The sequence below is a fragment of the Triticum aestivum genome, chromosome 5A (assembly GCF_018294505.1).
Source record: "Triticum aestivum cultivar Chinese Spring chromosome 5A, IWGSC CS RefSeq v2.1, whole genome shotgun sequence".
Taxonomy (NCBI): Eukaryota; Viridiplantae; Streptophyta; class Magnoliopsida; order Poales; family Poaceae; genus Triticum; species Triticum aestivum.
The window spans coordinates 589,860,131-589,871,825 of record NC_057806.1 but is presented as its reverse complement, the minus strand read 5'-3'; the positions used below and the strand labels follow the sequence as shown (position 1 = coordinate 589,871,825).

The 11,695-nt window shown below is 43.4% G+C and overlaps 1 protein-coding gene across 1 annotated transcript; it reads left to right on the top strand.

Annotated features, from left to right (window-relative positions):
• The first annotated feature begins 2,104 nt into the window (after window positions 1-2,104).
• Window positions 2,105-8,420, top strand: LOC100136963 (MADS-box transcription factor 34). The gene is made up of 8 exons (XM_044527034.1): window positions 2,105-2,681; window positions 4,479-4,560; window positions 6,845-6,906; window positions 7,010-7,109; window positions 7,246-7,287; window positions 7,374-7,415; window positions 7,798-7,952; window positions 8,038-8,420. Exons 1-8 carry the CDS (start codon window positions 2,497-2,499, stop codon window positions 8,084-8,086), a joined length of 717 nt encoding a protein of 238 aa, XP_044382969.1. The 5' UTR covers window positions 2,105-2,496; the 3' UTR covers window positions 8,087-8,420.
• Window positions 8,421-11,695: the final 3,275 nt, after the last annotated feature.

The following is an 11,695-nucleotide window of genomic DNA, read 5'->3' as shown; positions in this document are numbered from 1 at the left end:
TAATTTGGTTATGCAATCATGTTCTTATAAGTATATATGTTTTTCTTCTGTAGACAAAGTAAATCACATCGCATATGAACTAAACTACGGAACCGTCGGTGATGATTTCTTCACGCTGACAATTGTATACCAGCAAGCGTTTGCCCACAACACAAGCGACTGATTAGCAGGAATTGTCTGTGTTGTTATCGGTCTTCCCACACAATTCTGATTACTGGCCTGTTTATCGCATATCAGACACATCTTTTTAAACTGAATCGTTTGTGTTTATTTTGGCTCATCGCAAACAATTCATTCAAGTGAACTGTATGTCGTCTATTGCACACACCTTGATATGACTGGTCGTTTCTGTTGTTTTGGATCATTGCAAACAATTCATCCGAGTGAATTGTATGCCCTTTATCGCACACACCTTGATTTGGCTGACCGTTTCTATTGTTTTGGCTAATCGCAAACAGTTCATACGGATCTACTGTATGCCACATATCACATAAGCAACTCTAATCTAAATTGTGCTTGATGTCTCTGCCATCGCATACTGTTCATTTTATTGGTGATGATTTTATTACAATACCCTTTGCGACTCATATATCACACACAGGTTGGTTGTTTGGTCTCCTATATATGCCGCGTTAACGTCATCCTGCAGTAGTGTAATGTGGTGTAATTAAGGCCACCACAATTGAAATTGAGCCAAACACATACGTGCACGCAGCCAAACAACTCGTGGCTTGCATCTGCGTACCCCTGAAGCACATATGCGGGCAACCAAACGGCAGACCCTAAAATGGACACTGATGCAATGCAGGCAACGAAAAAACATACAGATGTTGATTTCTGTTTTGCCTATTTTTGCTTAGCCAGGCTCATGTGAGTCAATCGTGCAATGCAGCCAAATTTGTAGATGACAACAAACACGTCCTTGGTGGCCTGCGTTAGGGATGCCCTAAAATTCCCAAGTTTGTTCGAAAATGGAACTCAAATCCTCACACTCACACGGCAATCACCAGACAAGTTCGAGGCGATCACTAGCCAGTACAAGTGCAACTTGCATAGAGTAGCTGGCCATATCGTCGACGCAGGTCATCATGGGTTTACACGGCGCGCGGGCCCGTCGCCTACTGTAGCAGTCACCTCATGATACTAGCTGGCGCTGCCCTGGCCCATGGCCTGCTGAGTAGTTGCGGTCACTGTGCAGATGCGCATCGATCGATCCGCCCCCGTTCTCTCTCTCTCTCTCCGGCGACGTCTGACATCCATCCACGAGGCAGAGAGGCGAAGGACGCGGTCACGTGAGGCGACGACCCATCGGGTTGGAGCGGACGCGTACCTATGCTGTATGGCAGCCCGCGAGCGTCGTATCGGCGCTCGGCAGCGCGACGGCGTCCCATCGCGGTGCGCGCACCCGGCGTACGTGACTACGTACCCGCGCGCATGCACGGCGAGCGCGCACTGGCCACCGGAGATCGATCGCTCGCTCTGGATGGCAACCGAGGCGGGCGCGCGCACTGGCACTGGCACTGGCACGGCAGCAGCAGTGGTGGAGTAAATAGTAGTAGTAGCAGCAGAAGCAGCATGGCAGCATCGCTCGCGTTGGCTTGCCACTTGACAGGGAGCAGGGTGCGCTAGGCTCGCGGCCGGGGGGAGCCATAGCTCCTGTTGGCGCGCGTCAGCGAGCCTGGCTTTTCGGGCGCCAGTAAAGGCGCGGCACCAGCCGCCGTTCGACACGTCCGCTCGGCGCCTGCCCAGGCCGGATCCGGCCTCGGGCCTGCCGCCCCACCCCCTGAGTCGCGCACCGCACGCACGTACGGCGTCGATCTCACCCCACGCACGCACGCACGCACCGACGTACATCGACCTCGCCGGTGACTTCCGAGAATTTTTACCCAGCAGTCAGGCAGGGAGGCAGGGTGACGCTGACTACTCGTGCATGGGCGCGCGAGAGAAGGAAGGAAGGAAGGAACGTTTTGCGTTTGCGTGTGCGTGTGCGTGTGCGTGTGCCTGCCTGGACGACTGAGACCTAGCTAGCTAGCTGGTCTGGTAGTGGTGGTGGTGTCTAGATATAGTAGGAGTAGTACCCTAATTAGGCTAGTACGTAGCTAGGGCCGAGGGCGAGAGCGAGAGGCGAGATCCAATCTGCACCGCACGAAAGGGAAAGGGAAAGATTCTTGCCCTGCCCCGCCCGTCTTCCTCTTCTCGGCCAAGCTAGCTATAGCCCACCACCACCACAGGCTCCCCCCGGCACCACTGCAACCCTGTCCAGGCCCCTCAAAAAGAAATCTAGGACAAGCAAGGGAGCTGCTGCTGGCTAGCCAGGCTTACTTAGCCTTGGTTGAGAGCGAGGAATCGAGCCAGATTTCATGCCATCCTAGCTCGCCCCTACCAGACACACGTCCTGCAGTGGTGCTGAATTTTGTCAGGTTTCACGTTGCTGGTTGGGAGGTGAGGTGAGGGCGAGAGGTTCGGGAGGAGGAGATCAGAGGTCGGAGGTCGGAGATGGGTCGCGGCAAGGTGGTGCTGCAGCGGATCGAGAACAAGATCAGCCGCCAGGTGACGTTCGCCAAGCGCCGCAACGGCCTGCTCAAGAAGGCCTACGAGCTCTCCCTCCTCTGCGACGCCGAGGTCGCGCTCGTCCTCTTCTCCCACGCTGGCCGCCTCTACCAGTTCTCCTCCTCCTCCAAGTAATTACTCCTTCCGATCTCCCCCAGTGCCGTACCATATCGATCCCTCCATTTCCTTTTCTCTTTGTGGTTTTGCCGAGTCGATCCTTTTGATTTGCTCTCCCCGTTCAAACATTTTGTCCATACGCGACGTTCGATCTGAATTTTCTTGCGTCTTAGGGCGTCCGTGCATGAACTTATGGGGGGCTGGGTCCGTACGTTCTTTCCCTCTTGTTTGCTGTTCTGTTGGCCACTGTGTCAAAAGAGGCTAGCAAGAAACAAACAAAGGAAAAAGTGATGAGCTCACCCGCAGCAGCAGATCGACGGACATACTATGCAGTAGGAGTATATGTCATGCGTATGTTTGTCTCATTCACAGTAGAGGATTAAAAAGGGGTTTTAATCTAAAAAAAACAAGAAGAAAAGATGTTTTTATTTGATGTACGCCTGACCACACCTGTATTGAGGATACATGTATGCACATAATTAGAGCTTTGATCACCTGCTGAGATTAATTTGCACCAATATGGCATGCATCCTTGTGAAACTCATACGGGCACTAATTGTTTTTCTACAAATTTTATCTAGCTTTGTCTTATGGTCTGGGTAGTATGATGATCCACTTCTGAGAATTAATTTGAATTATGTAATTTTAAATACTTTTCTGCAGACCCAAGTTCAATCTATTTTTTTTCTCAAAACAAAGGTTCAGTCTAATTTGACACCTTTAAGGCGTAGGATTGAATTATATATGCTTGTTTAATGTTATTTGTCAAAGAACTAAGAAAGGATATATACCGCTTTCAGTTAACTGAATTGCATTAATTTTCTAGTCAAAGTACCGAAATAATACTATTGAAAAAAATGAAACAGTTAAGTGCTTTAATTCAACTGTGGCCTTACATGATGTGACAGGGCAAGTGCTGCATCATATGTACTAGGTACAAATGAAGTGCTATTTGTACTTCCTTGGAGCAAAAGAAAACAAGTAATAAACTAGCTAATGTTAGGTTCGTACCTACTCCCTCCGTCCCATAATGTAAGACCTTTTTTAACACGGTCTTATATTATGGGATGAAAGGAGTACGCAATAATTTAAGCAGCTCTATAGGGTAGCATTACCTAATGATATCAGAACTTTATGTATGTTCGAGTCAAATATAGCTAGGTTTTAATCTGTCAAAATTATAAAGCCACTGAGTTTGCTCAAAAAGTTTGTAAAAGCGCTGATACATGAAATGTGAAACCAGACTTGGTAAAATTGCATGCTAATATTTTGTAGGGCCAATCATGATTACTACTTGTCAGTTCTATACAAACATGCCACTGGTGGCTAGCTTAAACTTTGTAGCAATTTTGGCTGAAATAGCTTTTTTGGTGAAAATTAACAACTGTACTTCTCACAGTAGTAGCTCAATAAACATTCTTACAGTGGCATAGTTCTCCCAAAAGTTTAATTAGTCAAAGGAAACAGATATGTCTTCTTTTTTATATAATGGAAAGTTCTTTTTAGGTACATCGTCAAGTCTTCACTAGATTGTGATGTTTACACAACTTTGAAGCCATGTGTCAATGGCTATAAAGTGACCAAAAATTAGCTCATAAGACTAAGACAACATATAGAATTTGTTAGAAGTTGAACATACAGAAAGTTTATTATGCGAGAGACCTTCATTGTCCAATAATTATCGAATTCTGTCATGTAAATAGTGATACTTAGTTTCTAATCCCTCCCCCTCCCCCAGTGAATCTGAATTTATGTTATTTACCTATGCGTGTACTTGCACAACTTAATCTCGAATTTTCAACTCATCGCAGCATGCTTAAGACCCTCGAGAAGTACCAGAGGTACATTTTCGCTTCCCAAGATGCTGCCGTGCCGACTACCGATGAGATGCAGGTCTGAGGCTTTTATTCCCAATGCGCATATTATGAAGATTCTACAAATTTTCCTCAGATACAACATCTTTGAATTTTTAACTAGCAGGTTATCAGAGAAATTTGTTTTCCTTCGTAGAACAATGTATCTATAATGCCCTAAATAACATATATAAATTGATTTTTGTGAAGAGATAAAACATTCAGTCATACATTTAAAATATTTCATTCTGTATGACGTACGTTATATGAAGCATTGCCTATTCGTAAATGTTACCTAGTTCACACATGATTGCTAAAAGGTATTTCTCTGCTGGTAAAGGTGTTATATTTCCGTGTTTAGAACATGGATTTCTGTTGCTTGTCATATAGGCAGTGAACTAATTATTTTGTTTGACTTTTTTATGTAAAATTACTGCCTTGTAAACATGCCCACATGGTTTGAAGCAAAAGATAAACCTTTGATAAATTTTTAGCAGTTACAAAATATTAAATGGGAATGTAAGTTCATGGCAATTAGAATGTTGGAAAGTACAGCTAGAGCATTGGCCCAGTGCATTTCATGCATACGCGCAGCATAATTCACGTACGTGGCTATCTATGTGAAATACAGCATCGAGTAACTGGGCACTGGGGAGACCTATATCTGCGCATGTTCCTTGAATTATCGCTAATGTACATGCATTTTGTGGTTGGTTATAACTTATAAGTAGACTAACAGCTTGGTTGGCCACCACATGCAGTATTGTAGCAGATAGCAGCTTCAGACTGATTGGCCATATGCCATATACCTGCTGATGAGTTTATTACAACAGTGGAATGTATTAAAATTGATAAATACAATATGGCTATATGTTATATGGTATAAATGTGGTAGTTGTTTATTAAAAAGGCATGGGGTAAAATGTTCAATTTATGTTTAGTAGAGCCTAAGCTATGGTACGCCTTCTTCATGGTCACGGTCATATTTTCCAAATGACATGTCCAAAAGAATAGATTTGGACTTACTAGATCCTTTACTATTCATGCGAGAATTTATTGTTTATGAGGATTCACACACAGAGAGTTGCCAGTATGTAATTTTTAGGATTCATGGTACAATTTAATCATAATCTTAATTGCTAGAACGTGTACTAATTTCTTTAGAAGATGGCAAGTGGGAACCTATAAACACACGAAGCAAGAACCATATGAACTCAACACAAGCAATCAACTAAGCCATAGCAAAGCGCAAACAAGAGAACATTGATAGATGATTGGTTTCCCTAACGCTAGATCGTAGTGTAGATGAACAATCCAAGTGCTAGAAGTTGCGAGAGAGTGACAATATGACTCGTTTGATCTCTTGATGTTGTGTAGAAAGGGAGCCGCAGTTGGGTTCATCTTCTTTTTTCCGATAAACTTGGGTTCATCTTCATAGTCATGATTATGGCATGCTCATGTCAAATCTTATGACATATAGTAAAACAAAGGTCTTCTGCGCACAATAAGGATATCGAAGTATAACAAAAGGTTCACACGAATTGCTCTAGGATTTTTCAGTGATGTGGTACTCCAAGTTTTTATTCTAGGAAGTATTCCTAGATTTATGGTATAAGTTGGTATATATTAACTCTTCAGTCATAATCATCTCCAAGGTGATACTTTGACCATTTGTTTTTTTTCTTCTTTTTGCGACTGAACTATCAATTTCTATAAAAAATATGTTGATACACATAAAACATTTTACTCATTATGGAATTATGTTCTGCGATAATTCAAATATCTGTGTCAAATGTTTGTAATTTTATTTTTATTTTTACTGATAATCAGATTAAGAGTGCTTGCTGTTTTTTTTTTTGAAATGACCTATACTATGTGACTCATATGAAGTGGTACTCCTAGCTTGTAATCTTACAAAGTCGTCCTGGATTTATGTTTAGAATTTTTAGATATTACCTCTTGTGTCATAATGTAGGTTGTCTCCAGCACGTGATACTTTGACAATCAGTTTCCATAACAATATGCTGGTTCAAATGAAACATGGTACACTTTATAGATTATGTTTCACGACAACGTAAATTTTGTTTCACGTTTTGTAAGTTTCTTTTTTTTTATGATGAAACCAAGAATGTTTGACGGACACAACTTTGGAATTGTCCTACAATGTTACTCACATGAAGTATTTGATTTTTGCGGGACAAAAAGGCATTTTTCTTAAGCTTTTATTTTTGCAGGACAAAATGGCATTTTTCTTAAGTTTACTTGATTTAGCATTTTCCCCATATCTCCTTCTTTACACTAACTGCAGAATACACTAACTGCAGAACAACTATCTGGAGTATATGGAGCTGAAGTCAAGAGTTGAGGTTTTACAACGCTCACAAAGGTGATGTTTCTATATTCCTCTCAGATAATTGCTCATTAATTTCAGCAGGTTACCGCAACATTTGCTATGTTTGCTAAAGTAAGTACTGTTGATGGTGCCACAGGAATCTCCTAGGCGAGGATTTGGCTCCACTGAGTACAATCGAGCTTGAACAGCTTGAGGGTCAAGTAGGCAAGACCTTGAGGCAAATAAGGTCAAGAAAGGTAAACTACATAGCAATAAAAAAAGTTAAGAGTATAAGTAGAAATTAGGTTAATCTGCTAAAATCCATTCGTCTTATCGAGCAACGCTTGCTGCTAGTTTCACTAACTAGTGTCCATGATTTAACCTGTACCACAGACTCAAGTACTGCTGGATGAAATGTGCGACCTGAAGAGAAAGGTAGCACTAAAAATACTTTCCATTTCTGTTGCTAAATGATGGACGATGTCCTATTCCGTAGCTTCAAGCACAATCTTGTTTTGCAGGAGCAAATATTGCAGGATGCAAATATGACCCTGAAAAGAAAGGTAACATGACCCAAATCATTTTTCCTAGCTAGAAAGGTCTGCATTTGTACGCACGTAGCTAGGGAGGGACCATCCTCAAGGAGAAGCTGTCTCATTTCACTTGGGCCAGTGACAAGTGATTGGAAAGTTGATGACTCGGCAAGCCCACTAGTAGTTAGTTAGTAGGCAGGGGACCCCTGGTTGGCACCACAGTATAAACACAGGTGGCTTTCAGGTACCACCAATTGCAGCTACCTGCCGTGTTTATGTGTGTTTGTGCACTGCAAGCATTCTTCTTCTTCCTGGCTTTCAGAAAATCACTCTTCTTGTTTTTACCCTCTACTGAAAACGGCTTCATCCATTGGTGTATGTAATGCTCTTGATCACTCCCGTTTCACTTCAGCTGGGCGAGATCGAGCTGGAGGCGACACCTGATCCCCCGCAGCAGCCGCAGCAGCAGCAGATGTGGCAGGGCGACCGGGGCGTGCCGCCCCACACGCCTCCGCAGCCAGAGCACTTCTTCCAGGCCCTAGAACGCTATCCTTCCCTGCAGCCAGTGTAAGACTTCTAACTCTTTTTTTCCTTTTCCTGCTGCTAAACTCATGGCACAGAGACTAATGATCACCGACGTTCGTCTCTGCAGATTTCGTGGCATGGATGTGAACCAGCCGCCGCCTGCATGGATGGCATAGCTACGCACCCGCATTGGTCTGTCTACCGTTCCAGTCGATCAACAAGATGCACCGCTTGGCATGAGCGATTATCTATCTCAAAAACAATCAACAACAAGATGCGTTGCCTGCCTATGTGTCCTGCATCTCCAATAGGCTCCTATATATATCAACTCGGCTGTTTTTGTGTTTCCTTTTCAAGTGCTTGTGGATTTATTTTAAGTAATGTGTACAGGGTTTGTCTTATTTGTTATTAGCAAGTGTTATATTGCTCATTTTGCTTAGAGAAGGCGAGAACGGTTTTCCTTATGGGATTTGATTTACAACAGCGTAATAAACCCTCCCGATGCATGTATGGCACGCTCACGCTCTCTCAACATCTTCTCTCATAAACTCTTGAGCCGCAACAAAGTGAGCTCTCTTTCTATTTTCAGGGTTTTAAATTGTCTTCTCAAATGTTGACCATGTCGGGTAGATGTCATCTGCAAGGTAGTGGCCCTTATCATCGAGACCTTTTACGAGGCATCAAGTCTATTGGAGCCGTTCATTTTTGTGATTGGAGGGTTCAGATCAGCCAATACTACAACAGATTTTCAGCAGTATATTGATCAATTAAGGGCATTTTAGGTAGTTCACTCTATTCATCAATCCTCAACGAGTAGCAGTTCTATGGCCAACGGTCATCAACCTTGACGTGCGACATCACGTCGTCGGCCACGGCGAGGCTCCTTGGGAGGAACTGAACATCGACACTCGGCATTAGCACCGCTGCTTAGTGCTTACCGCGTTCTAGTACGATGTGGACTGAGGTGAGCTGAAGTCGAAGTCAACATCACGCATGTCGCCGGCCGGACAGGCTGGACTCCTTCTGTGGAGGCCGCACAATAGCATGGCGTCGATCTCAAGCTCGACCTGCCGTGCCGTCTACGTTCATCGGCTGGATGAGGCCCAACTCAATACAAGACAGATCGCCCTCGTTGCCGTCGTCCATGCCTGGCCGACCAAGAAGGGTCTGCATGCATGTCAGCGGCGGACTCCATGGGCTCGGCGTCTGGCTGTAGCTTACGATGTTGCCGGGGAAGAACTGAACGTTGGCGCAGGCCCTACTCATCGAGGCAAATTCTTTCTGCCAAAGAACGCATGTACACGAAGTGAGGACAAGCAGGTTGATTGATACACATATATGTACGTACTGATTCCGCCGGCCGGAGATGCAAGCAAATCGCAAGGCCGCGTCGAGAACATACACTGATCCGATCTCGAGAACATACGCAGGCGGCGTTAGATGTGATGAGATTAATTTAGTTAATTAGATTAATCATTATGATTAAAATTAAGGAAAAAATCTATCCTGACAGAGAATTACCAATATACCCTCCATACTAACCGTTGGATCAACTAAATACTACCCACTATTTTGAGTAGTATGATGCACCGTAAAAAATCTGTTATCATACTGATGGCCACTGAATTCAATGTTGCAAGGTGAAGCCTCACAAACAATAAGCCTTACGAAAAGGTCTTTGGAGGACATTGAGATCATTGTGAGATCTGGCATTCCGAAGTAACAATGCCAAATACATATATCTTGAGAGGCGACAATTTTGAGTATGAGTATGATGATTGGATCAAGCCAGTGTCCGGTGTACTGCCTAGCCCATCTCACATGGCAATACTTGTATCTCTAGTGCATGCAACCGATACTCCGAAGCATCCCAAGAAACACTCTCACTGCACCAATTTCCATCAGCCTTGTCGTGTCATTTGTATTGGGTGCTTGTAGATACTCTTCTCCAAAGTTCTCAATCATAGCCTTCACAAATCCCTTCATAAAAATAATAAACATAACGTTGGAGATGTGGACATATTCATCAACCAAGTCACCCGGGATTCTGTATACCAGCACACACGTTGTCATGGAATATTTCTACACAACACTTTGCTACGTTGTCCGGTAGCATCTCTCCTCGGAGTGAACCAATGATCTTGCGCTTCCACCCTAGTTACAATGTGCAGAACAAGATCCCTCAACATTCTGAAACATTGCATGAACATATATAATGGATGCATCGAATTTTCTACAAAGTAATATCTCAGCATCTTACATGGCCGTCTGTTGCGCCAAATGTACCTACGGCCTGGTTGAAAACCTGATTTGACCTTTCTCCCTTATTCTTCCTCCACAATAATCACTAAGAGCATCTCCCTTAGGTGCCCTATAATAGAGCATAACCGGGTTTTTACATCATAAGGGGGCAAAAACACTGCCCCAATAGGTGCTCTATATGCAAAATAATTGCCCCACGGATAGGGCAGCTGCAAAATACAGCACCAAGTGCTGCAAATCAGCAAATTTCGACACTCACTGGTGCAGCGACGTGCTACACAAACGGTTTTTTAACTTTTTTCTGCGACAGAGTTTAAAACCGTCGTCATGCTTGTGTGTGCGATAGTGGGGGGGGGGGGGTCCTTCCCGCACGACCCAGAAACCGTTGGCGATAGTTCCTCCAGTCACACACGCTCAAGGCATATGCTCGTGTGCGATCAGGGGAGATAACACAGACGCTTTCGTAGGACAAGCCATGGGAAATCGTCTTGCCATCCCACACAATAATTATGGACCAAACATTTGTGTTGGCTACCGCATCAAACACAATTTTATATATAGGCTCGTCTATGATAGGTGTAGCGACCACAGACGCTCTGCCTTAGTTAAGCATTGCCTTATTCAAGTATATCATGCACGATCCGATGAAAAAACTGTATGCCACTGGGCTATCCATCACACACTCTTTTACTGCTAGAAACATTTGTAAAGTGCCATGACCCATTTAGAAGGTTTATTAGTTTACTATTAATACTCCCAATATTAAGTAAACTCACATTTCATACCGAACAGTTGTTTACCACTTTCATATCACGCACACAAATATATTTTAACATCACAGTACGATAGCAACGTCACAATAACACAGTACACCATATAGCTAGTTCACCTTCATATAAGCACAAAGTATGTTGAGCACAATATTAAAAAAATATATTCATTAATTTCTCTAATTGACTGATGTGTGTAGGTGGATGCGTGCATGATTGAAGGAAATATGCCCTAGAGGCAATAATAAAGCTATTATTTATTTCCTTATATCATGGTAAATGTTTATTATTCATGCTAGAATTGTATTAAACCGGAAACATAATACATGTGTGAATACATAGACAAACAAAGTGTCACTAGTATGCCTCTACTTGAGTAGCTTGTTGATCAAAGATGGTTATGTTTCCTAACCATAGACATGTGTTGTCATTTGATTAACGGGATCACATCATTAGGAGAATGATGTGATTGACTTGACCCATTCCGTTAGCTTAGCACTTGATCATTCAGTTTGTTGCTATTGCTTTCTTCATGACTTATACATGTTCCTATGACTATGAGATTATGCAACTCCCGTTTACCGGAGGAACACTTTGTGTGCCACCAAATGTCACAACGTAACTGGATGATTATAAAGGTTCTCTACAGGTGTCTCCGAAGGTACATGTTGGGTTGGCGTATTTTGACATTAGGATTTGTCACTCCGATTGTCGGAGAGGTATCTCTGGGCCCTCTTGGTAATGCACATCACT

What these genes read in the sequence shown, in the direction of transcription:
- LOC100136963 (XM_044527034.1), top strand. Translation starts at nt 2,497, where the DNA reads ATGGGTCGCGGCAAGGTGGTGCTGCAGCGGATCGAGAACAAGATCAGC. An exon ending in TGTGCGACCTGAAGAGAAAG is followed by an intron (nt 7,288 to 7,373) that starts GTAGCACTAAAA and finishes CTTGTTTTGCAG; the next exon opens with GAGCAAATATTGCAGGATGC. An exon ending in ATATGACCCTGAAAAGAAAG is followed by an intron (nt 7,416 to 7,797) that starts GTAACATGACCC and finishes GTTTCACTTCAG; the next exon opens with CTGGGCGAGATCGAGCTGGA.